This window comes from Chiloscyllium punctatum, chromosome 4 (genome assembly GCF_047496795.1).
Source record: "Chiloscyllium punctatum isolate Juve2018m chromosome 4, sChiPun1.3, whole genome shotgun sequence".
Classification (NCBI taxonomy): domain Eukaryota; kingdom Metazoa; phylum Chordata; class Chondrichthyes; order Orectolobiformes; family Hemiscylliidae; genus Chiloscyllium; species Chiloscyllium punctatum.
This window is the reverse complement of record NC_092742.1, coordinates 104709517-104736007: the sequence shown is the minus strand read 5'-3', so window position 1 is coordinate 104736007 and position 26491 is coordinate 104709517. Positions and strand designations below refer to the sequence as shown.

General features: G+C 42.4%; 1 protein-coding gene across 4 annotated transcripts in view; it reads right to left on the bottom strand.

Moving 5' to 3' along the window:
• Positions 1-26491, bottom strand: part of LOC140476609 (BRD4-interacting chromatin-remodeling complex-associated protein-like) — a 110646-nt gene that overhangs the window by 44867 nt on the left and 39288 nt on the right. For all 4 annotated transcript variants that reach the window (XM_072569467.1, XM_072569465.1, XM_072569466.1 and 1 more), the window contains 3 exons: positions 21435-21686; positions 6479-6613; positions 6237-6298 (listed from right to left, as the gene is read on the bottom strand). In XM_072569467.1, coding sequence (XP_072425568.1) covers positions 6237-6298; positions 6479-6613; positions 21435-21686 — 449 coding nt within the window. The remainder of the gene's footprint in view (positions 1-6236; positions 6299-6478; positions 6614-21434; positions 21687-26491) is intronic.

Below are 26491 nucleotides of genomic sequence, written 5' to 3'. Positions count from 1 at the left end.
CTTTTACAGAGTCGGGGACTCCACCTCGGGTCGGGGATCTGAGGACAGAGTTGAGAGGCGGATCCAAATAGGGTCAAGCACCCTAAAAATAAGAGAGAGGTCAGGGACCTTCTCAGAGTCGAGAAAATCTGAGTCGGTCGTATTGGCACTGTCTAAATTAATACCTAAATTGTTCTGTAAAATAAGAAAGTATTGCGATATTTTATAGGAATCTCGAGGGTTTTGGAAAGTCAAGAGAGTTTGCGGAAATCTGTAGATTGTGTGTTGACGGGCTGTTAAATAGTAAAGGTTTTGAGTCAGGACTATAAAAGGGGGGTTGTTTAAAGATGGGTAATCATATTGACAAGACGGAAGAGCCGTCTTCACTGTTAGTAAAAAATATGTGAGAAGTTTCCAAAGAAGTCTGAAAGTCTGCGGAACCTTTCTGGCACCTGAAACAAAACATTGGGTGAGTAGCAGTGGCCACTAGGTGGCCCTAAAAGTATTCAATTGATTAAATCAGCCCAGCAATTGATTTGGCAACGGAACATTGGCTCTAAAACAAAGGAATTAATTAGACTGTGGAGGCAAATCTGTGATGAAAGCCACAAGGAATCAGTTTTGTGCTCATGGCAGGATACTGCACTAAATTGCGAATTGAATTAACTACTGATGGTACCATGAAATCTATTGAGGTCCTCAAAAATGAATGTGCACAGGTTAAATGTCAACAGAAACAAAGGGAAAAGTCACTAGTGACCGCTAAGCAAAATGAACTGTACAGTTCAATGGTTGCCTTTGGTTTAGGCACGGGAGACAAAATTTAGATTTAGATTCCTACCTATGCCCTGCACCGCCGCCACTTCCACCAACCCTGCCTAACTTGCAAGTGCATCCTAACACCCCCCCCCGGTTATTCCAGTCCCTGTTGGATCTACAAGTTTAGGGCCCCAAGCATCCCCTGCCCTAACCCCTTCTCCACAGACTGTTCAGCCTCCTGCATATCAAACTGTTGTTCCACCTAATTCTCAAATTCTCGTTGTTTCCCTGCAGCCTACCCCTGTGATCTCTCTGCCTAGTCCTAACCCCACAAATGTTGCTCCTTCTCCAATTCCCCAGGTTAATGTTAGCTCGGCAGCTGCAGCTCGATCTAAGACGTATGCTGCTGCCTTAGCCATTCCTGTTCCCCCATCTCCTCCCCAGTTTACTGACCTTGTTGCTTGTAACACTTGTGGTCAACGGAAATTAAGACATCACCGATCTTCTAATAAACAACTCGTTCAGCACTTAGAAACCCCTTTGAGTTCCTCTTCTGAGGACTCAGGAGACAAATTACCTGCATGAGGCATGTTGGATAACTGGATGACTGTGTCTCCTCAGTTCCCATTCAACTCCATGGAGATTGACATTGCCAAGTTGCCTATTTTTCTACTAAACTTGACTCTGTTGCTTTAGGACATCCCCACTGTACTCAATTCCTAAGTGCTTTTATCTTAGTTTACAATCTGCAGAGGATTACACACTACAACAGGACATTGTCATCTACAGTTCTGATTCCACAGTTGCCCTGTTGGGACATTTGCAAACTCAATATTTGATTGCTGCTCGTCAAAACCGTTATGACATTTACCTCCTTAACAATCCCTGACTAACCTTTAAGTACTGTACCACCATTAACCTTGCTGATTTCCTTGCACAGCCTCCTTCATGCTTATCTGTTCCTGATCATGATTAGTTTCTGAGGACATTACTGAGGACATCCAAATTAGTCCAGATCTCTCTGACACCCTGATATCAATATGTTCACTGATGGTAGTTCCTTTACTGATCATACAGGAACTCACCTTTCAGGCTACGCGATAGTTGATGACCATGGCTCTGTCCTGGAATCCGCCACCTTTAAGACTCTTTTCTGTGCCCAGCAAACTGAGCTTTTTGCCCTTATCCATGCTTGCAATCTCGGGAAAGGTCTTTGTGTTAACATTTACACTGACTCCCGATATGCTTTTGGGGTTGTGCATGATTTTGGACAACTCTGGAGAAACAGAGGATTTTTTACATCATCTGGTACTCCCATTTCTCACCGTCAGCTTGTCTCAGACGTTTTGATCATGCTCTTGCTCCCAAAACAGGTTTCTGTTATCAATGTACTGCCCATATTACTGGCCAATCCCCTGTTGACATTGGTAGCCGTGCTGCTGATGAGGCTGCAAAACAGGTCTCTCGCAATCGTCTTATGATTGTGCCTAAAATGGTGAGCCAGACTGAATGCTCTGACAAGAATGGGTCTACCTCAGATAAACTAACGCCAATCATTCAAGATGTTGTTACCTTACAGAGGGACACCTCTGATTCTGAAAGGCAGTTGTGGTCCAAACCCGGCTGTTATTGTAATCCTGTTACTAAACTATGAACCACTCCAGCTGGACAGATTTGTACGTCTGATGCTCTTGCTCTATGGGTAGTCGATTGTCTTCACAATGCTACACACTGTGGTGCTTGTTTGACATCTGACCTCCTTTTGACCACTTGGTGCATCCACACCTCCAGCAGATGGCCAGATGTGTCAATGATAAGATGCCTCACCTGCCAAGAACACAACCTGGGTAAGGGTGTTCCTTGCCCAGTGGGGCAGACACCCCTCCCTGAAGGGTCCTTTCAAACCCTTCAACTTGACTTCATTGAGTTACAGAAGTGTCAAAACTATAAGCATGTTTTAGTTATTGTTGATGTTTTTTCTAAATGGGTTGAAGCTTATCCTACTTCTAATGCTCCTGCCAAAATTGTTGTGAGTATCCTACTTAAGGAGATTATTCCCCGCTTTGGTATTCTCCTTTGCTTGTCTTCTGACAATGGTCTTCATTTTATTGGTGACATAAGTGAGGAATTATGCTCTCACTTTGGGATCTGCTGCCAACTCCATTGTGCTTTATCGCCCACAGGCTGCAGGGCTTGTGGAGCATTGTAACCAGACTCTGAAAGGTAAACTTGCCAAATTGACTTCTGAGACAGGCCTTTCCTGGGTTAAGCTATTGCCTCTGGTACTGTTTCACCTACACAGTAGTCCTGCTGGTAAAACTCGGTTATGCCCTGCCAAAATAGATTATGTCGAGCCTTTCGCACACCTTGGAATGACGCCACCGGCCCTATTCACTTTCACCACCTGGACAGAAAAATGGCAGATGGAGTTTAATCCAAATAAAAGTGAGGAGATGCATTTTGGAAGTTCAAGTACGATGGAAATTGTACAGTGAATAGCAGAACCCTTAGGATTATTGATATACAGAGGGATCTGGGTGTCCACAGATCACTGAAGGTGGCAGTGCAAGGAGATAAGGTAGTTAAAAAAGCTTATGGCATGCTTGCCTTCATTGAAAGCCGCATTGAGTATTAGGATAGACAAGTTATGCTGCAGCTTTACAGAACTTTAGTTGGGTCACACTCGGAATATTGCTCATGACACTACCAAAAGGATGTGGATGCTTTGGACAGAGGACAGAAAAGGCTTACTAGCATGTTGCCTGGTATGGGGGATTTTAGCTATGAAGCAAGGTTGGATAGACTGGGTTGATTTTCACTGGAATGCAGGAGGTTGAGGGGTCACCTGATAGTTTATAAGATTGTGCCATAAAGTGCAGAAGTAAGAAGGTTGTTGTCATGGGTGACTTTAACTTCCCTAATATTGATTGGAACCTACTTAGTTCAAATAGAGCATATTTTGTCAGGTGTGTCCAGGAAGAATTCCTTACTCAATATGTAGATAGGCCAGCGAGAGGGGAGGCCATATTGGATTTGCTGCATGGCACTGAACTAGGCCAGGTGTCAGGTCTCTTGCTGGTAAGGCATTTCAGTGATAGTGATTGCAACTCCCTGATCTTTACTATAGTCATAGAGAGGGATAGGAGCAGACGTATGGTAAACTATTTAATTGGGGGAGCGGGGATTATAATGTTATTAGGCAGGAACTGGGGCACCTAAATTGGGAACAGATGTTCTCAGGGAAATGCATGGCAGAAGTGTGAAGGTTGTCTAGGGAGGACTTGCTGATAGTGCTGGATAGGATTGTCCCACTGAGGCAAGGAAAGAATGGAAGGCTGAAAGAATACTGGATGACAAGGGATGTGGAACATCTAGTCAAGAGGAAGAAGGAAGCTTACTTAAGGTTGAGAAGGCAAGGATCAGGCAGACCCCTAGAGGGAACTGAAGAATATACTTAGGAGAGCTAGAAGGGGACAAGAAAAAGCTTTAGCGGGTAGGATGAAGGAAAACCCGAAGGTGTTCTACACGTATGTGAAGAACAAGAGGATGGCCAGAGTGAGGGTAGGGTCGAGCAGGGATAGTGAAGGGAACTTATGCCTGGAGTCGGAGGAAGTAGGTGAGGTCCTGAAGGAATAATTGGTTTCAGCATTTGCTACTGAGAGGGGCCTTGACATTTGTGAAGATAGCATTAAACAGGCTGATATGCTCGAACAGGTTGCTGTTAAGAAGGAGGATGTGCTGAAAATTTTGAAAAACATATGGATAGACAAGTCCCCTAGGCCAGAAGGGATATACCCAAGGTTACTACAGGAAGGGAGGGAAGAGACTGCTTGTCTTTGGCAATGTTCTTTGCATCCTCACTGTCCACTGGAGTACAGCCAGATGATTGGAGGGTTGCAAATGTTATTCCCTTGTTCAAGAAAGGGAACAGGGACAATCCTGGGAATTACAGACCAGTCAGTCTTACACCTGTGGTTGGCAAATTATTGCACGGGATTCTGAGAGACAGGATTTGTGATTAATTGGAAAATCATAGTTTGATTACAGATAGTCAGGATGGCTTTGTGAGAAGCAGGCCATGCCTCACAAGCCTTACTGAATTCTTTGAGTATGTGACAAAAGACATTAATGAAGGTAGAGCAGTGGATGTGGTGTGTGGTAGGCTCGTTCAGAAAATAAGGAGGCATGGGATGCAGAGAAATTTCGCAATCTAGATTGGCTGGCCCGTAGATGACAGAGGGTGGTAGTAGATGGAAAGTATTCAGCCTGGAACTCGGTGACCAGCAGTGTTCCATAGGGATCTGTTCTGGGACCACTACTCTTTGTGATTTTTATAAAAGACTTGGATGAGGAAGTGAAGAGGTGGGTTAGTAAGTTTGCTGATGACACAAAGTTTGATGGAGTTGTGGATAGTGTGAAGGGCTGCTGTAGGTTGTAACGGGACATTGACAGGATGCAGAACTGGCTGATAAGTGGCAGATCGTGTACAACCTGGAAAAGTGTGAAGTATTTCATTTTGGAAGGTTGACTTTGAATACAGGGTTAAAGGCAGGATTCTTGGCAGTGTAGAGAAACAGAGGGATCTTGGAGTCTAGGTCCATTGATCACTCAAAGTTGCCACTAATGTTGTTAGGGTTGTTAAGAAGACGTATGGTGTGTTGGTTTTCATTAGCTGGGGGATTGAGTTTAAGAGCCGTGAAGTTATGCTGCATTTCTTGAACCTTGGTTCGAACACACTTGGAATATTGTGTTCAGTTCAGGTCACTTCATTATAGGAAGGATATGGAAGCTTCAGAGAGGGTGTGAAGGGGATTTACCAGGATGCTAAGGACTGGAGGGCATGCCTTAAGAAAGGTTGAGGGAGCTACAGCTTTTCTCATTGGATCGAAGAAAGGTGAGAGGTGACTTGATAGAGGTGTGCCATATGATGAGGCATAGATAGAATGAATAGTCAGAGACTTTTTACCAAGGCAGAAAAGGCTATTACAAGGAGCATAATTTTAAGGTAACTGGAGGAAGGTTTAGGGGAGATGTCAGAGGTCGGTTCTTTACACAGAGAGTGGTGGGTGCGTGGAATGCACTGCCAATAGTGGTAGGAAAGTCAGATACATAGAGTTAGGGACATTTAAGCCACTCTTGCATCTGCACATGGATGATACTAAAATGAAGCTTAGTTTGCTCTTACAGGATTAAAGGTCGGCACAACATCGAGGGCCAAAGGGCCTGTACTGTATTATACTGTTCTCTGTTCAACTTCCTGAGCCTGCAGCAGCTCCCTGCTGGGTGAACTCTTGTCTCACTGCGACTGCACTCACATAGTGAAATCAAGTAACTCTTCAGATGTGGTGGAGAGCAATGGGCTATTTTAAGTTTTTTGTGCAATCTAATGGAAATAAATGAGCGAACAGAAGAACAGTTCACATTGTCCATATATGTACTTTAAACATCAACAAATGAGTAAAGGACAAAGTGGCTTTGGTCAGGTTTAACACACTTACAGATCTCCTCGTGTCAGAGTGGCTGCTGCTGTTTTCTTCAACTTCCCAACTGATCCTTCAAACTGCAAAGTACAAAAGCAAAACAAAATAGAGCAGAATACAAATGTCTCCTTTTGTTTAAGAGTGAATTGACTTCCCAGAATTTGCAGACTAGATTTTCAACAGATTTACAACAGTAACTGTATAATCCATAGATTAAAAAGAGGTTGTGAGAAGTTCCCAACCAATGATAACATACTAACCAATGCTGACTGGAGATGCTGATTTGCTGTTGATGTGATGTGAGCAATTCCTTTCCCAATCATTTGGATTTGGATTGAACCCTTACTTAGGGTGACATTCAGGCCTGTGAGGTTGCTGATCATACTGGATGTTGTCTGAAGAATGAACATTAAAAATCACACCAATAGAAGGTAGTACAAGTTTGAACAATAAACTGTTACAAAAAAACAATGATTGTTTTAAAAATAAATGGTCAGTCGCACCAACGTTTGCTGATGATTGTACAACACTCATGAACTGAGCAGACACTGGATGGCCAATCAGGTTATTCATTAATCTGTCAATGCTCGAAAACACCACACTCTTCACACGGGGAATAGACCATATGGAAACAAACAAACTCAAAGCTCATTAACTCTCCTGATGTACTCCATGTCACCCTTTTTCGTTCAGGTCTGTCTGTTAAACTTGTATATTGCAGTCACAATTTAATTCCCTCTTGTGAAAACCTTTTAGGTTCTTTTAAAATGCATTCACAGGATACAGGGATCACTGGCAAGACCAGCAGCTATTGCCTATCTCTAACTTCCCAATGGACTGAGAGGCTTGCTCAGTCATTTCAGAGGGAGTTAACAGTCAATCACATTTCTGTGGGTCTGGAGTGAGACCTCCCTCCCTGAAGGGTTTTTGTGTGGTATGAATGGAATTGGCCTCTGAGGTCCACTTGATACTTTTGGCTGTAAGATGTTTGCACTCATATTTCAGTAACTTTCACTTGAAAGAGGCATCTCCTAATCTCTCTCATCACCCTCAGTAACATTTCAACTTTATAACTCCTCTTTGTTGTTATAGACCAGGCCAGACCCTCTCAAAACATTTCAAGAAAGTAGCCCAGACCTTCACTTTGTTGGTTGTTTTAAGCAGGTGTAACGTGGATATTCCAGGAGTGACGCAGCTGGTCAAACCACTTAGTTTTAAACAAACAGAATTTATTTACAAGATTAGTGAATGAAACAGAGAACAGAATACAGAATCACTTAACCTATCCAAAATCCAAACAGATTTTTATATCAATTTAATAATGCTGTTCCAATACTTGCAACAATCCCCATAAATACCTCTTGGCATAAAAGGTAAAATCAAACACGGTCTTACAGGAGAGATGTCAGAGGGGTGGCAGCATGGAACACCCTCTTCCATATCGCTGTTTCTTGGACAGCAGCCTCAAACTGCCTGACTGCTTTCAGTGAATAGCCAGACTGCCAAAAAAACCAAATCAATTCATTCCTGATGAAGGGCTTATGCCCGAAACGTTGATCCTCCTGCTCTTCAGATGCTGCCTGACCTGCTGCGCTTTTCCAGCACCACATTCTCGACCCAAAAGCCAAATCAAACCAGAGAAAAGCTGAGTTGGGAGAACTGGCCACTTGCCTTTCATCATGCAAGTGCTTTTTTTAAAAAAAATGAAAGTCTTTTGCCTGAGGCAATAGCTGTTGGCTAAACTCAAATTTGGCCTAAAACTCATCCAAGCCAGACATTTTGGAATCACTGTTTTTATGACTGCTCTGAAAAAAAAAGCAAAGGACAGTGTGTTACCTGGTTAAAGGAGAAGCATCATCACATCGTAAACCGGTGTTCATCACAAGGTTGGGACTCGATTAGAACTCTATAGCATTTAGAGAAAGTAACCCCTGCTTCACTGTCCCTGCTCCAGTGTGAATAATGTCACTATCTCCAGTCTTCCTTCTTTCCTGCAGACTTCTATCCCTTGTAAATCCGCAAGTCATACTCTCTGTGCTTTCATATCCTTTCTACAAAGTGCCATCAAGAACTATACACAGCACACCAGTAATGAACCATGTCATTTTCAATACAATAAGTTTCAACAAAAATGTGTTTTTTTCTTTCTCTTTGTGCACTTCCATAATATTCAATGTGCTAATAGCACCTTTTTATGCTCACATGTCTGTACTTGCATATTTGGGGAATAATTTGAGACATTCAAGAGATCATTAGATGGTTATTTGAACTGGAACAGTATGTAGAGATTTGGGGATAAGGAGATTGGCACTGTGTAATTAAACTAGAGCAGTCACGATGGGTTTACAGGTACCTATGGCTACCTTTTGCACCATATCAGCTCTGTAGGTTTGTGAGGTACAGCAAACCTTTTATTATCCAGTAACTATGGCACCAGGAATGTGCTGGTTGATCAAATATTCCAGATAATCAAGAAGTCCACATAATCAAGGTAAAAATACACTCTAAATAATAGAAACATGATGCAGGAGGTATACACATCACTGTTATACCCAATTTATGGCATAAATCACTTCAATAATGCCTTAAATAAAACTTCCTGGGAGGGAGCCTTCTCACTTGCATCCTTGGACATCACGGTAGTTCACAGTATTTGAGGAGAAATTGACTCAAAAGTGAATCAACTGTTGATACTTTGCATGGCCATTCGATTGAACAAGTATATTTACATTAAGTAAATAAATTAAATAATTATAATTATTAGACAGAATAATACAGTAAACTTCGTGGTATTTGAATTATATAATGTTTGCCGGTTCATAAGGTACCGGTTAAACCAAAGCTTGCCGCGTTTAAATTGAATGTGTTTACCCTTCTTCCCTTCAGTGCGTGTAGACCAATTGTTTTCTTAATTTTGCTGATTTTCCTCTTGAAATAGACCCATTATGGTCACCAATGTATGTCATAATTAACACAATTTATTTATTTAACACCTTTGATGAAACAGAATATCCGAAAGTGCTTCACTGCTGCATTGTAAAACATAGTCAAGCACTAAGCCAGGTAAGGAGATAATGTGGCTAAAACAATAAGCTTGGTCAAAAAGTCTTACAATTTGGAAGACAGGTCAACTAACAGCGGGTGCAGGGAGGGTGCAGGAGCTTACTGCCTAGTTGACTGAAGACAGCACATGGCAGAGCAATTAAAAATCATGCCTGCATGAGATAATTTTAGATATCTTCAAGGGTTGTGGGACTGTAGGAGATCTTGGAGATAGGTAAGGGTGAAGTCCTGGAAGAATTTGAAAGAAGAGAGTGTGAAGACTTGTCTGGAGCTGGCACAGATTAGCACAGAGAAAGACATGGTGTGATTGAAGACATGGGCAGCAGAGTTTTGGATGTCCCCTTGTGTATATAAAGGGTAGAATATGAGACAGCAGCCAGGAGAGTGCTGGAATAATTGAGTCTAGAAATAAAAGTGCCCTGGATGAGGACTCCAGCCGCAGATGAGCTGAGACAGAGCTGAAGTTGGACAACGTTACAGATAGGGAATCTCAGTGTTAGTGCGAATATGAAGCTGTCTTGGGTCAAATATGGATATCAAGATTGTGAATAAAACTAGTTTATTCTCAAGCTGTTGCCAGAGTGTGGAGCAAGGGCCAAAACGAATGGTTTTACACTTCCGAGTATTTAATGGAAATAAATTATTGCTCATCAAGAACTGGATATTACAGAGTCTGATCATTTAGTGACAATGGAAGAGTGGAGAGAACTGATGCTAAGATAGAACTGGATGTTGCCAGCATACATGTGAAAACTAATATTGTGCGATCAGATGATGTAAATGAGGGAGAGTGAAGTAGATAGAGGGAACCGGAACCCTGAATCCAGAATCATTAAGGTTAATCCCACAATGAAATGTCTCACATTCAGCACACAATAGGTGCAGATTTCCTCTTTATATTCATTCTTAGGGAAGTAGGCGTCATTGGCTGGACTAGCATTTCTTGCTCATCCTGAATGACCATTGAGACAGTGGTAGTAAGCTGCCATCTTGATTCATTGCAGTTCATGGATACCATCACACCATTGCATTACCAAGACTAAACCCTCTTCAAACATTTCCCCTTAACTATAGCATTATAGAATCCAGACAGAGACCATTGTATGCATACTGGCTGTGAGCTAATGCAATTCAAGACTCATACCACTGGCCCACTCACCCAGCAATCTGTTATTCTCCTCTAAGGAGGGTATTGGGTGTAAAAGCTGCTAGAGTGAAGTCCTATTTAGACTAGGCATTTATCACTAATTCATATTTTCTAACTGCCATTAGGTAAAATAACTGCCTTGTGATTACCAGTTATTTCCTTGTTAAGGATAGAAGTTTTGGGGGTGGGGGAGGGGGGGGCGGTGGCACAGTGGTTAGCACTGCTGCCTCACAGCGCCGGAGACCCGGGTTCATATCCCGCCTCAGGCGACTAACTGTGTGGAGTTTGCACGTTCTCCCCGTGTTTGCGTGGGTTTCCTCCGGGTGCTCCGGTTTCCTCCCACAATCCAAAGATGTGCAGGTCAGGTGAATTGACCGTGCTAAATTGCCCGTAGTGTTAGGTAAGGGGTTGATGTAGATGTAGGGGTATGGGTGGGTACGCTTCGGCGGGGCGGTGTGGACTTGTTGGGCCGAAGGGCCTGTTTCCACACTGTAAGTAATCTAATCTAATCTAATCTAATCTAATAAATTCATCAGACAGGCAAATTGGAGATTTTGAATAGTTTAATTATACCTTTTCACATTTGTGCCAAATAGTAGGGTTTGATTTCCAGCATATAGTAAGTCATGATGTAAGTGTATGGGATACAATCCTTAATAAATAAAATGTGTAATAGATGTTTAATATTGTAGCTGTATAATGCACCACTTAGGCCACAGCAGTACTACGTGCTGGATCTGAAAAATGTGATTACACCATGGAGGGTACTGAAATGACATATGGCAATGCTGCTTGGGTTGGGGAATTTTACACAAGAGGAAAGATTGAATAGGGTTCAGTTGTTTGATCTGAAATAGTGGAGGCTGAAGGGAGTTTGAATTGATGAATATAAAATTGGAGGGCTCTCGACTAAGTGGGTTCTAATCACTTTGGTTGTGAGGCCTGAACCCACGGCACAGATTTATGGCAAGAGGGTGAGAGGGGGTTTGGAAGAATTTCTTCTACCTAAAGGGTAGTCAGGGTCTGGAATTCACTGAATGGAAGAACCCCTCATCATACTGAATCAGTCCTTGGATATCCAAATGAAATACAGTCACCTTCAGAACTACAGGCTAGCAACTGGAATGGAAGATCAGTCCAGAGAGACTCTTGTCAGCTAGCATGGGCTCAATAGACTGATTGGCCTCTTTTCATGCCTCACATTTTATGATCTCTACATTTTAATTAGACTTTCAGCTTCTTTTTCATGCGCTTTTTTTTTCAAAACATGGGAAATAGGAACAGGAACGGGGAGAGATAAAAGCCTAGTGATATTATCACTATAATAATAATCCAGAAACTCAGCTAATGTTCTGGGTTGAAATCTGCCATGGAAGATGGGATTTAAAATCAATAAAGAATCTGTTTCCTGTCAGCTAACCAATTCTCAATCCATGCCAGTATGTCATCACCAGTTCCGTGTGCTTTGATTTTCTGTATTACAATAATCTTTTGTGGGGACTTTCTTAAAAGCTTTCTGAAAATCCAAAACACCACATTTACTGATTTGCCCTCATCTATTCTGCACCATACGTCCTCAAAAATCTCCAGTGAGTTGTCAAATGCTACTTTCTTTTTACAAATCCATATCCTAAGTGTCCAGTTATTATATCCATAGATGTTCCCTCCTTCTGATGGTCTGCCATTTCCAGTTTTCTTCCTCCTTCCTATGTTAAATGGTAGAGTTACATTTTCCACTGTTCAATCTGCAGGGATTGTTCCAGAATGTATAGAATTTGGGAAGATGATAACCAACACCATTGTATGCATACTGGCTGGAAATCCACAATTTCCATGGTCACTTCCCTTAGTATCTTTATGAGTCCCATTAATTTTTCCAACAGTATTTTGTAATCATATCAATCTCTTTCAATTCTTCCTTCTCAATATACACTTGCCTCTCCAGCATTTCAAGGAAGTTTTCTGTGTCCTCTTCTGTGAACTAAAGTAGTTGTTTTATTGCTCTGTCATTTCTTTGTTCTCTATTATCAATTCACCCCTATTCAAGATTGTATGGGACTCAACATTTGTCTGCACTAATCTTTTTCTCTTTAGGTATAGGGAGAGGCTGAATAGGCTGGGGCTGTTTTCCCTGGAGTGTCAGAGGCTGAGGGGTGGCCTTATAGAAGAATAGAAAATCATGAGGGGCATGGATAGGATAAACAGACAACATCTTTTCCCTGGGGTGGGGGAGTCCAGAGTGAGAGGGGAAAGATATAAAAGAGACCCAGGGGGGAACTTTCTCACACAGTGCATGTATAGAGTGAGTTGCCAGAGGACGTGGTGGAGGCTGGAACAATTACAGCATTTAAAAGGCATCTAGATGGGTACATGAACAGGAAGGGTTTAGAGGAATATGGACCAGGTGCTGGCAGGTGGAACTAGATTAGATTGGGATATCTGGTCGGCATGGACGAGTTGGACCGAAGGGTCTGTTTCCACGTTGTACATCTCTATGACTCTATGACACGCATATGGAACCTCTTGGAGTGATTTTATATTGTGAGTTTATTCTCATTTTAAGATTTTTTATACATATATTTATTGAAAAAAGGATTATTTTTAATATTACAACAAATCCAAATCATTACAATTCAAAAAAGTACAAAGAAAAAGCACGGAATATAAGGGCCAACTAAATACATAAATAAATAATAATTAACAACTAACTAATAAATAATAATACAGCTCAGCGAGACAAAACAAGAGCTCTTGACAATCGAGAGCATTAATTTATTCATATTCATATGTTTGTAATTCTTCCTCTCTGGGTGTTAGATTCATTAAACACAATTGTTATGACTATATAAAAGCCCTTATTAGTGTGGCAGACAAGTCTGTGCCCAGGTAATCCAAAAAGGGTTACCACATTGTATGGAAATTCTCAGTTTTATGGTGCACTATACCGGTAAGAAAATCCAAAAGGATACGCTCCATGATTAGTTTATGCCAGCCCGAAAAACACGGGGGATTTTCAGACACCCATCCAAGCAGAATGATTTTTCTTGTGCAAAAAGTAAGGATATTGAAAAGTTTTTTTTTAATGCGCATCTAAAGGCAGTACCCGTACTCATTTTGTACTTGGGACATGTTGAAGATACTCCTGCTTTAAATTTTGAGAGATGATCCAGAGCCAAAGTGGACCTTGTGGAGAATCTTCAACTGCAAGCCCAGGGTCGGTTTGCAAATTGAGATCTTTTTGACATTTTCTCAAATATCTCCCCACATCTCAGAGGAGATCTCAACACCCAGCTCTCTCTCCTACACCTTACAAAGCCACTCAGCCTCATCCAAGGAGCTATCCCCCAAAAGGTGATAAAGAGTGCTAACAGAAAGTGTGTCCTGAGCACTGAGCATCCTCTTCTCCATGTCGGGAGTCAGTTAGAAATTTAATTCTTTTTTGAATGAAGTCCCTGATTTGAAAAAAGCAGAAGAGGCATCTGCGAGGTAGCTTGTACTTACGAGCTAACTGGTCAAAAGACCAGTATGTCTCCCTCAAACACACTCCTAACTACCCAGAGTTTGAACCCAGAGTCCATCATCCCTGGTCAAAAACCCAGCATGCCAATTACACGCATAGGAAATGATGTTTTGGCAATATTGCCTTCACTTTGCTGCATTGCCCTCCATGCTGTAACAGTACTGATGTCTATTGGATTTTGGCAATATTCCTTAACTGTCCTCAATTTGTCCGGGAACATCAAGCTGCCTGAGAAGTTTTGATATCTAACCATATTGAAAGTGGGCCCCCATGGGCTCAATCACTCGCGTCAGATAACAGCGAATTTAACTGATAGTTTTTATATTTGGGAGGTCCACACCTTCCAATCTGTGGGGTAGTTGTAATTTAGTTAATTTAATAAGGGGTTGCTTACGATACCAGATGAAAGAAATGAACCAATTGTTCGTTTTCCTGAATGTTTGCCTAGTGAAGACCAAAGGGAGCATTTACATAGCATACAATAAGCAGAGGAGAATGTTTAATTTAATGACGGCTATCCGACCTAGCCAAGAAATAGGAAATGCCTCCCACCTTCACTGGTCCTGTTTGATTTTGTCAAATAAATGGGCAAAATTAGCTTTAAACAGCCGATCAAAAATGGGAGTAATGAATAGGCATAAATAAAGAAAACCCTCCCGTGACCATTTAAAGGGAAATCGGGATTCACCCTCGAAACCAGGCACTTTCAGGACACCACCCATAGGCATGGCCTCTGATTCTGCAAAGTTGATCTTGTAACCCATAAAAGTGCCAAACAAATTGACGCATTGTATCCGATGAGGTACCGAAACTCCTGGATTTGGCAAAAAGGTAAGGATATCATCCATATACAATGTAATCTTGTGTGACTTTGACCCCACTTCTGCAGCAGATATGTTGGAACCCAACAAATGGTCTTCGCCAGCGGTTCAATCACCAATGTAAAGAGCAACAGTGAGAGTTGCCCTGACAACTACCCCTGAGGATATTAAAATTGCTTGATTGCACACCATCGGTAAGAACCGCAGCAAGAGGGTCACTGTAAAGAACCTTCACACATCTGATAAAGGCTTCACCCAAGCCAAACTGCACTAAAGTATAAAAAAGATACGGCCACTCAACCCTATCAAATGCCTTCTCTGTACCTAGAGAGATCACTAATCCCTGGACAGACTGTTGTTGACACGCTTGGATCACTCTGAGTAACTTCCTAACATTATTAGATGATCTGCGGCACTTTATAAAGCCTGTCTGGTCCTCTTTAATAATGGAAGGCATCACAGTTTCTAGCTTTAGTGTAAAAGTCTTAGAGAGAATTTTGAAATCAACGTTCGGAAGCACAGTTCTCCCGGGCCTTACCTTTTTTAAGAATAAGAGAAATATTGACCTCTCTTAAGGATGGCAGAAGACAGATATGACTATATGAATCATTGAACATGCTGAGCATCAGTCCTGACAGTATGTTTATAAATCCTTTACAAAATTCACTGGGACGTTTGTCAGTACCAGGCACCTTTCTGCTCTGAAGCTGCTTCACAGCCTCCTGCACCACTTGCACTGATAATGGGGCATTAAGGAAAGACTCTTGTTTGGAGATTACACCTGGGAGATTCAGATTCTTGAGAAAAGACTCCAGCCTAACCAGCTCATCCTCAACTTTCAGACTGGTATAATTTGGAGTAAAATCTCCGAAGTGCTGTGTTAATCCTTTTAGAATCACAGGTTAGGTTTCCAGCACCTTCCCTGATCGAAGTGATGACTTGGGGGTGGGGGGCTCTTTTTCCTGGCAAGAAACGCTAAGTACTTGCCTGGTTTATCATTATACTCAAACAACCTTTGTTTTGCAAAAGTAAGCTCCTTCTTAGCTGTTTGTGTGAGTATGGAGTTCAGTGTGGATCGAAGTGCTTAGCCAACGAGGGCCATTTTAAAGTAATGCCTTCTTGGCTGCCTTCAGTCATGTTTCGAGCAGATGTTGCTACTCACTGTTCTGCCGCTTCTTACTGGCAGAGTAGCAAATAGCTAAACCCCTAGCCTAAGCTTTAGCAGTTTCCCAGAAAATGGATGGATTACTGGCCGAGCCTGAATTAATATCTAGGAATGCCCTGAATTCACTGGAGAAATACTCAACAAACGTACTATCCTTAAGGATGAAGGGATCCATTCGCCAGTATCCTGAACCTACTATAGCGTCCTTACTCTTGACCAATAAATACGCTGGAGTGTGATCAGAGATAGTAATATTCCCAATTGTACAGGATGTCACTGAGTCCATGTGTGCTGCAGGGTTCAAAAAGAGATCAATCCTGGTGTGACACCCATGCGGATTGGAGAAGAAATAAAATCCCTGCCTGCAGGGTGAGGATGCCTCCAGACTTCCACCAACCCTAGTTCAACACACAAATCCTCCAACTGCTTACATTGTAAAGAGGGTATCGGGGGGCCTTTGGGCAATCTGTCTACCATAGGATCCATAAAACAATTACAACCCCCCTCATGATAATATGCTGAGATACAAGACTAATCAGCTTACAGAAACCATCTACCAGAAATTTGAAGGGATGAGCTAGGGAGCAGTAAACATTTAAAATACCATATTCTTCTCCATTTATCATGGCTTTAAGGATTACGAACCTCCCGTATGTGTCTATAACATGCTCTATTAACTTAAACGGGAGATTCCTCCTGTCATGTACGGCCACTGCCCTACTCCTAATATTAAAATATGAGAAATAATCCGATCATAACCACTCTGCTGCAATTTCAAATGTCCCTTATCATCTAGATGCATCTCTTGCAATAAGACAATATCTACCCTTTCCTTTGTAAGACTGGAGAGTACCTTTTTCCTCTAACTGGTGAGTGGCTCCCCTTAATATTCCAGGTACACCATTTAGGCACATCAATAGCCATTACATTTTGTAGCAACATTTAGACTCCTGAAATGAAGAACTCAAATTACAACTCGCTGACCCTCATTGAAAGAAAATCCACAGACCATAACAACTACAAAAACTAAAACAGCTACAACTAACAAATCTACAAAACTTTCAAAAACTATGTACAACAAAAAACAACTGCATGTAAAGTGTCAATTTACCCCCTGCTCAGCGTGGGCACCTACACACCCCAAGACCCTGTTTCCCGCTCCGTTGCCAAAATGGCAACCAAGGTAGCTAAATACCAGAACCCGGCTTAAACTGCCCGTACATAGGCATCTAGCCATCCCAACCACCTTCTTAACTCCTCCTGGCTGGGGCTGCACCACAAACACAGGCAGAAAAAGGGAAAATTAAAAAAAAAGAATAGTAATGTGAACTAAGGTGTTAAAAGTAAATACCCGATTCATTCCCGATATAGCTTAACTTAGAAGCTAGAAGTGAATATTCTGTCCATTCCCGAGTGTAATTGAATGCAGATTATTACCAACAAGAAGGAAAACCCCAACTAGACTTCCTTTAAGAAGAACTGACCCAAACAACGCTACTACCTGTACCTATTAAATTGTCTAGTCTAAGTTAGTGTGCCCACAAAGTTTCTTGCTTTCTCTGGCGAGTGAAGTAAGTGTACAGATCCATTAAAGGTAAGCCTAAACACTGCTGGATACCTTAGAGAGTACTGGATCCCAAGCTCTCTTCATCTTTTCTTGATGCCAATGTAGGATTTCCTTTTCCAGATCACCGCTGCTGAGAAGTCTTGTAAAAACGTGATCCTGGAGCCCTTGCAAACCAAAGCCCCTGGATCCTTCCCTTGGGTTGTGAAAGCTTCCGTGACTCTTTGTTTATCTCGATAATTGTGGAACCGCACCAGGATAGAGCTCTTTTAATTTTCATTTTTCCCATTTCAGCTTCCAAGCTAAGGAATTCTGGCAGCCACTTCGCAAAGAATTCCATTGACTGCTCAACAATTTTTCCCTTGGCAGACCAACAATACCAAGATTCTTCCTTCTGCCTCTGTTCTCAAGATCATCAACATGATTGAGTAGACCACGGATCTGCATTTCCTGGGCTTTGATCTTATCCTTAGAAAAGTCAATCTTGGCCTCCAGCACTGTGACTCGGCATTTGACCTCATCTGACCTTATCCCGAGGTCACCCAGCTGTGCTCATCCTTTTGAAGCATAGCAGATATCGGAGCCAGCTTTTCCTTGATCCGCTTTCCCGGCATCTTGCGAGACTTTGTGAGCTCTGCAACCAAGGCCTGGTAAGTAATCAGGTCCAATGAGTTGGGTTGTGGCCCCAGCCTTCAGTGAGCTCCTTTCTTTCTTTGGCATTTCCTCGCGACGGGAATGAAGGTAAGTAAGACTTTAAGGTTCTACGGCTCTTTAACAGACTTTGTATGTAGAAATGACTTGACTGGGCGGGCTGCAGCTCTGCCTCGCCTGTGCTATAGTGCAAAGTCCAGCAAAGCTATCATTTCAGATTGCTGCCATCTTGGATCCCCCATTTTTTACCCTCTTAATCAACTTCTTGAACCTTCTTTGCTAAATTCTACACATGCTCCCAAACCTGAGGTTTGCTACATTCTCTAGTAAATTGATATGGCTCCTCTCTGTAGCTAGTATTACTTTCAATTTATTTTGTTAGTCATAGTTGAGCACTTCTCCGTTTGTGTTCTTTTGTCTAAAAGGAATGCACAGGTCGTTCTACAATAACGCGGCAGTTGTGTTCCTCTGCAACCTCATGCTATGGAAAAACGCTACCAAAAATTGCACTGTAAAAGATCGCTAATAGAAAATTGCAATACCCGTTCGGTAGATGGTTCGCGTTATCCAAACAATGCCCACAGTTTGTCAATCACATTATAGCCGATTCGTGCTGACGAAATGCATATTATAGCAAAACAACTGTACAGCTATTGCAATGCATGCATTCACTCCCTAGACACTAACTATTGCCTATACAGTGTCGCGCCTTTCAATGAAGTTACCCAATATATAGCAGTCAACTCACCACTCACATCTTTGTAAATTTCTTCATTAAAATTTAGGACCCTAGTCACAGAATCATAGAGATATACAGCATGGAAACAGACCCTTCGGTCCAACTCGTCCGTGCTAATCAGATATCCCAACCCAATCTAGTCCCACCTGCCAGCACCTGGCCCATATCCCTCCAAATCCAACCTATTCATATATCCATCCAGATATTAAATATTGCAATCGTATTAGCCTCCATCACTTTCTCTGGAAGCTCATTCCAATCATGCACACCCTCTATGTGAAAACGTTGCCCCTTAGGTCTCTATTATATCTTTCCCCTCTCACCCTAAAACTATACCGTCTAGTTCTGGACTCCCCCACCCCAGGAAAATGACTTTGCCTATTTATCCTGTCTATGACCCTCATGATTTTATAAACCTCTATGAGGTCAGCCCCTCAGCCTCCGACACTCCAGGGAAAACAGCCCCAGCCTGTTCAGCCTCTCCTTATAGCTCAAATCCTCCAACCCTGGCAACATCCTTGTAAATCTTCTCTGAACCCTTTCAAGTTTCACAATATCCTTTCGATAGGAAGGAGACCAGAATTGTATGCAATATTCCAACAATGCCCTAACTAATATCCTGTACAGCTGCAACATGACCTCTCAACTCCTGTACTCAACACTCTGACCAGTAAAGGAAAGCATACCAAATGCCTTCTTTACTCTCCTATCTAACTGTGACTCTATTTTCAAGGAACTATAAACCTGCATTCCAAGGTCTCTTTGTTCAGCAACACTCCCCTGGACCTTACCATTAAGTGTATAAATGCTGCTAAGATTTGCTTTCCCAAAATGCAGCACCTCACATTTATCTGAATTAAACTCCATCTGCCACTTCTCAGCCCACTGGCCCATCTGATCAAGATCCTGTTGAAATCTGAGGTAACCTTCTTCACTGTTTATTACACCTCCAATTTTGGTGTCATCTGCAAACCTACTAACTATACCTCTTATGCTCACATCCAAATCATTTATATTAATGACGAAAAGTAGTGGACCCAGTACTGATCCTTGTGATCACAGGTCTCCAGTCTGAAAAACAACCCTCCACCTCCATCCTCTCTCTTCTACCTTTGAACCAGCTCTGTATCCAAATGGCTAGTTCTCCCTGTATTCCATGTGATCTAACCTTGCTAACCAATGTCCCATGGGGAACCTTGTTGAAAGCCTGACAAACGTCGATATAGATCACGACCATTGCTCTGCCCTTATCAATCCTCTTTGAAGGATACTTCTTCAGAAGCGGTTACTTCCTCAAAAAACTCGTGAAACATGATTTTCCATAGACGAAGCCGCGTTGACTATCCCTAATCAGTCCTTGCCTTTCCAAATACATGTACATCCTGTCCCTCAAGATTCCCTCCAACAACTTGCCCACCACCGACGTCAGGCTCACTGGTCTATAGTTCCCTGGCTTGTCCGTACCACCTTTCTTAAAATAGTGGCATCATGTTAGCCAACCTCCGAGGGAAGTCTTCTGGCACCTCACCTGTGACTATCGATGATACAAATATCTCAGCAAGAGGCCCAGCAATCACTTCTCTAGCTTCCCACAGAGTTCTAGGATACACCTGATCACCTGGAGATAAATCCACCTTTATGCATTTCAAGACATCCAGCACTTCCTCCTCTGTAACATGGACATTTTTCAAGATGTCACCATCTATTTCCCTACATTCTATACCTTCCATGTCCTTTTCCACAGTAAACACTGATGCAAAACACTCGTTTAGTATCTCACCCATCTCCTGTGGTTCCACACAAAGGCTGCCTTGCTGATCTTTGAAGGGTTGAAAAATGTTGAAAAATGTGGTGCTGGAAAAACACAGCAGGCCAGGCAGCATCTGAGGAGCAGGAGAATCAATATTTCGGGCATAAGCTCTTCTTCAGGAAAAGGGCTTATGCCCGAAACGCCGATTCTCCTGCTCCTCGGATGCTGCCTGGCCTGCTGTGTTTTTCCAGCACCACATTTTTCAACTCTGGTACTCCAGCATCTGCAGTCCTCACTTTCTCCTAGTTGATTTTTGAGGGGACCTAGTCTGTCCCTAGTTACCCTTTTGTCCTTAATGTATTTGTAAAAACCCTTTGGATTCTCCTTAACTCTATTTGCCAAAGCTATCTCATGTCCTCCCTTTTTTTTGGACTGGACTGCTTCACTTTCTATCCCAATGGAGAATAAGGCAAGTCTTATCACATTCCTCTTTGATCACCCTCCCCTCATTTGGCTTCATTTCCCTTTATGTGGCATGATGTCAACTTACACTCTGATGTGCACTATTACATTGTTAAAAGCACTATACAAATGAAGGTCATTGTTGCTTTGAAATCTGATAGCAACAAGGATCCAACAAGGGATAAATATAACTTCTCAAATGAACAATACTAGTGACAAAATCACAACTTTAACTGATGTCTGATGAGAATTCCATTGGGTTTGGCTTCAGGAGAAAGTAAACAGAGATTCACCTACTTAAATAAAGATATTGCAACTTGGAATCGGATCATACCTGGCCTGACAAGGCTGGCAGGAATTGGCTAGGTTGACTCTGAGGTAAGACTGTTTGGTTTTTGGGCTCCACCAGAAAAGTGTTGGCTGGTATGAGGACAGTGTTTGTTTGTACTCCAGGTCTACTTCCAGATGGTGGGACACTGCTGGCAGAGAGTGGTACAGCCAAGCCATTGCCAGAGGTCAGTGAGAGGCCTTTCTCCTGTTGGAGCTTCAAGGCTTGCTGGTAAAGGAGCTGTTGTTTTTGCTCTTTCTGGAAATAAAAAAGGTTAAAAATAATTCATTTTAATAAACACTTTAGCAGCCAGCCATGTTCAAATGCAGCAAGACCTGGACAATATCCAGTGGTAAGGAACATTTGCGCCATACAAATGCCAGATAATGACAATCTCCAACAGGAGAGAATTTAACCATCACCCATTGATAGTCATCATCAAATCCCCCATTGTTAACATCCTGGAACTTAGCATGAACCAAAAACTCCACTGGACTCAGCACATAGACACAACGACTACAAGATAAGATTAGAAGCTGGAATACAGTGGCAGGTAACTCACTTCCTGCTTCCTCAGAGCCAAAGTACCATCTTCTAGGCACAAGTGAAGGTGCGATGCAATACTCCCCACTTGCCTGGATTGATGCAGATCCAACACTCAAGAATTTTGACACCATCCTGGACAAAGCAGCCCACTTGATTGGCACCACATGCACATTTCTCCACTCCCTCCACCATTGTCATTCAGTAGCAGCAGTGTGGACTAACTAACTACAAGATGCACTTACCAAGGCTATTTGCAATCCCAAGACCTCTACCATCTAGAAGGAAAGGGCAGCAGATACATGGGAACACCACCACCTGCAAGTTCTTCTCCAAGCCACTCACCATCCTGACTTGGAAATATATCACCAATACTTCAGAAAACCTCCATAAGGGCATTACGGTTCAACCGACAGCACACGGACTAAAGTGGTTCAAAAAGGCAGCTACCACTGAAGGACAATTGGGGATAGGCAATAAATGCTCTGCTTGTCATAATACTAATATCCAGTGAAAGAATGCCAAAATAAAAATAGACCTTTGTAGAATTAAGAGAAATCACCTTTACTGATAATACAAATCTCAACAAGAAAATGTGGCTTCTTTATTACAATGACAATGTACATCGAAATAGTTCTAAAAACATGGTGATGCTGTGTTCCAAGCATCCAGCCACAGAAGGAGATAGTTTGACAGACAATGATAGCTTGGTCAAAGAGGCCAGTTTTAAGACAGCAGCTCAAAGGAAGAGACAGTGATGGGGAAGGGCATTCCTGAATGTAGGACCCAGGTTCTTGAATGTGGAAAAACTGGAAATCAGGAACACTCAGGAAGCCAGAAATGGTAATGTGCAGCAAATTCTGGGGCTAAGACTGGAGGAAATCACAGAGATGGGAAAAGAATAATGAAGATTTTAAAACATGCTGAACTGGGGGCCAATGCCATCAACAAGTAATTGAAAGTTGGGCGTGAACGGCTGGAATGAGCTGATTCACCAGCAGCTGAGGCTTTCAAAGACCTCAAGTTTGTGGGTGATCGAACTATGGACGGTGCAAAGAAACAGACTGCAACAATCAAATCAATAAGTAATGAAGAAACTAGTGATGGCTTCAGCAGCAGATGAAATCAGGCAAGGGTGGAAAAAGGCATGAATGAGTCTTTCAAGAGAATATTGGAAACTTGGTTAGTAATTATGTGCATGAGTCTCGGGGACAAAGCAGGAAATCAGCATGAATGACACTCATTTGAACAGCTGGTGTGGAGGCAATGGCCTGAATGTTTTCCTTCTGTATCACAACAACAATTCTGTGATTTTTATTCAGAATGCGGTTAGATGCTCATCTCCAGGTCAGATCCAACAGTAGGATCGGAGCAGTCCGGCTCAGACTGTTGTGACAGGGAGAGGGAAGGATGGAGTCTATAGCTGCAAAATGGGGTTTGCAGCAGGATGGTGATGGAAACCACAGCTTCGGTCTTCTGAATGTTTTGTTGGAGGTTATCTGTACTCATCAAGAACTGAATGTTGGTCACAGTGAATTTAATAACAGTGGAGGAATGCAAATAGGTGCTGGTAAGGTAGAGCTAGATGTTGCCAGCATACATGTGAAAACTAACATTGTGCTTTCAGATAATGTCACCGAAGGATAACATGTAGGTAAGAAACTGGAGGTGGTCAAAGATAGATCCTTGGTAATAGAGATAATAGTCTAGGGTTGGGAAGAGGAGCCATTGCAAGTGATACTCTGAATATAATGACAGGGATAAGAATGGAACCAGGTGAGCGAAGCTGGAAAGTCTGAACAGAATGCTGAAAGATGATGATATGAAGTTTGTTTAGGTGAGGAGGCAAAGTGTGCCTTTGTCAATGTCACATAGGAAGCCAATGGCTTTAATAAGAGTTATACAAGACAGAAAGCTGAGAGGAGAGATTCAAACATGGAGTTTCGGGACAGATTTGGCAGGTCACAACATCATCAAGGACTTTGGAAAGGGAGGTGGAGAAGGAAGCTGGTGAGTTGCAAGGACAGTCAGTACTTTTGTTACTGAGGATGGGGTGATTTGAAGGAGGAGGGGAGGGGGGAGGTAAATACAACATAAGATGAGAGAATTGCAATAAAATCACCTAATGTGGAGTCCAGAAGGACTATTGTGTAGTTAGCACTTTAAGGTTGAGGGCATAGGAAGGGGTCTTGTGGACACGATGAGCTTGAAAGAAGCTTGAGGAATGATAACAGCTAAGCTTAGGGTTAGGTTGGGACAAAAGGAAGTTGGGTTGTGGCAAGTCAGGAGAATGTAGAACATAGAACAGTACAGGCCCTTCCATCTTTGGTGTTGTGCAGCTTTCTGTCCTACTCTAAGATGAGATTGATCTATATATTACATTGTACTAACTTTCATGTGCCTATCCAAGAATCACTTAAATATCCCTAATGTATCTGACTTGACCACCACCTCTGGCAGTGCAATCCACGCACCTACCACTCTCTGAGTAAAGAACCTACCTCTGACATCTCCTCTAAACTTCCTCTAATTATCTTAAAATGATGCCCCCTTGTGATAGACATTTCCGCCCTGGGAAAAAGTCTCTGGCTATCCAATCTATCTATGCCTCTCAACATCCCATATACCTCTATCATGTCACCTCTAATCCTTCTTCGCTCCAATGAGAAAAGCCCTAGCTCCCTCAACCTTTCTTTATAAAACATATCCTCCAGTCCAGGCAGCTTCCTGGTTAATGTCCTCCACACCCTCTCTAAAGCTTCCACACCTTTACTATAAAGAGGCGACTAGAACTGAACACAATATTCCAAGTGTGGCCTAACCAGGGCTCTATAGAGCTGCAGCATAACCTCACTGCTCTTAAACTCAATTCCCCTGTTAATGAAAGCCAACACACCATATGCCTTCTGAACAACTCTATCAACGTGGGCGGCAACTTTGAATGATCGATGGACATGGACCCCAAGATCTCTCTGTTCCTCCACACTGCCAGGAATCCTGTCTCTAACCCTGTATTCTGTATTCAAATTTGATCTTTCAAAATGAATGGCCTGACACTTTTCCAGATTAAATTCCATCTTCCACTTATCAGCTCAGATCTGCACCCTGTTGTCTTGTTGCAATCTAAAACAACCCTCCACACTATCCAGAACTTCATCAACCCTCGTGTCATTGGCAAACTTACTAACCCACCCTTCTACTTCCTCATCCAAGTCACTTATAAAAATCACAAACAGCAGACATCCCAGAACCGATCCCAGTGGAACACTACTGGTTACTGAATTCAGGCTGGATATTTTCCATCTACCACCACCCACTGTTTTCTTTGGGCCAGCCAATTCTGTATTCAGACAGACAGTGTTCCCTGTATCCCAGGCCTCCTTACATTCTGAATGAGCCTCCATGGGAGTCATCAAACGCCTCACTAAAATCCATTTACACCATATCCACTGCTCCACCTTCAACAATGTTTTTTGTAACATCCTCAAAGAATTCAATAAGGTTTGTGAGGCATGACCTTAACAAAGCCATGCTGACTATCAAACTATGGTTTTCCAAGTAATTATAAATCCTGACCCTCAGAATCCTTCCAATAATTTGCCTGCCACAGATGTAAGACTGACTGGTTTGTAATGCCCAGGATTATTCCCTTTCTTGAACGAGGGAATAATATTTATGATCCTCCAATCATCTGGCACTACTCCAGTGGACAGTGAGGATGCAAAGATTATTACCAAAAGCACAGCAATCTCTTCCCTCGCTCACTTAGAGTATATCCCATCTGGCCCAGGTAATTTATCTCCCCTTATGTTTTTCAAAATGTTCAGCATATCGTCCTTTCTAACATCAACTTGGTTGAGCAGATCAGTCTGTTACACGCTGTCCTCAGAAACGTCAAGGTCCCTCTCAGTAGTTAATACTGAAGCAAGGTATTTATTAAGGATCGCCCCTACTTCCTCCGATTCCAGTTCCCTGCACTCTCCCTATTTGGTCCTACCCTCACTCTCACCATTCTCCTGTTCCTCACATAAGCGTAGAACGCCTTAGGGTTTTCCTTAATCCTACCCGCTAAAGCTTTGTCATACCCCCTCTAGCTCTCCTAAGTCCATTCTTCAGTTCCTTCCTGGCTACTTTGTAACTCTCTAGAGCCCTGTCTGATCCTTACCTCCTCAACCTTAAGTAAGCTTCCTTCTTCCTCTTGACTAGATGTTCCACATCCCTTGTCACCCAAGGTTCTTTCAACCTCAGTGGGGCAAATTTTCCAATATGATCAGCAGGTGCTTCCTAAATAACCTCCACATTTCAGTTGTGCATTTCCCTGGGAACTTCTGTTCCCAATTTGGTGCCCCATTTTCTGCCTAAAAGCATTGTAATTCCCCCTCCCTCAATTAAATACTTTCCCATATCGTCTGCTCCTATCCCTTTCCATGACTTTCATAACATTCATGGAGTTGCGATTACTATCACCAAAATGCTGTCCCACCGAGAGATCTGATACCTGACATGGCTCGTTGCCAAGC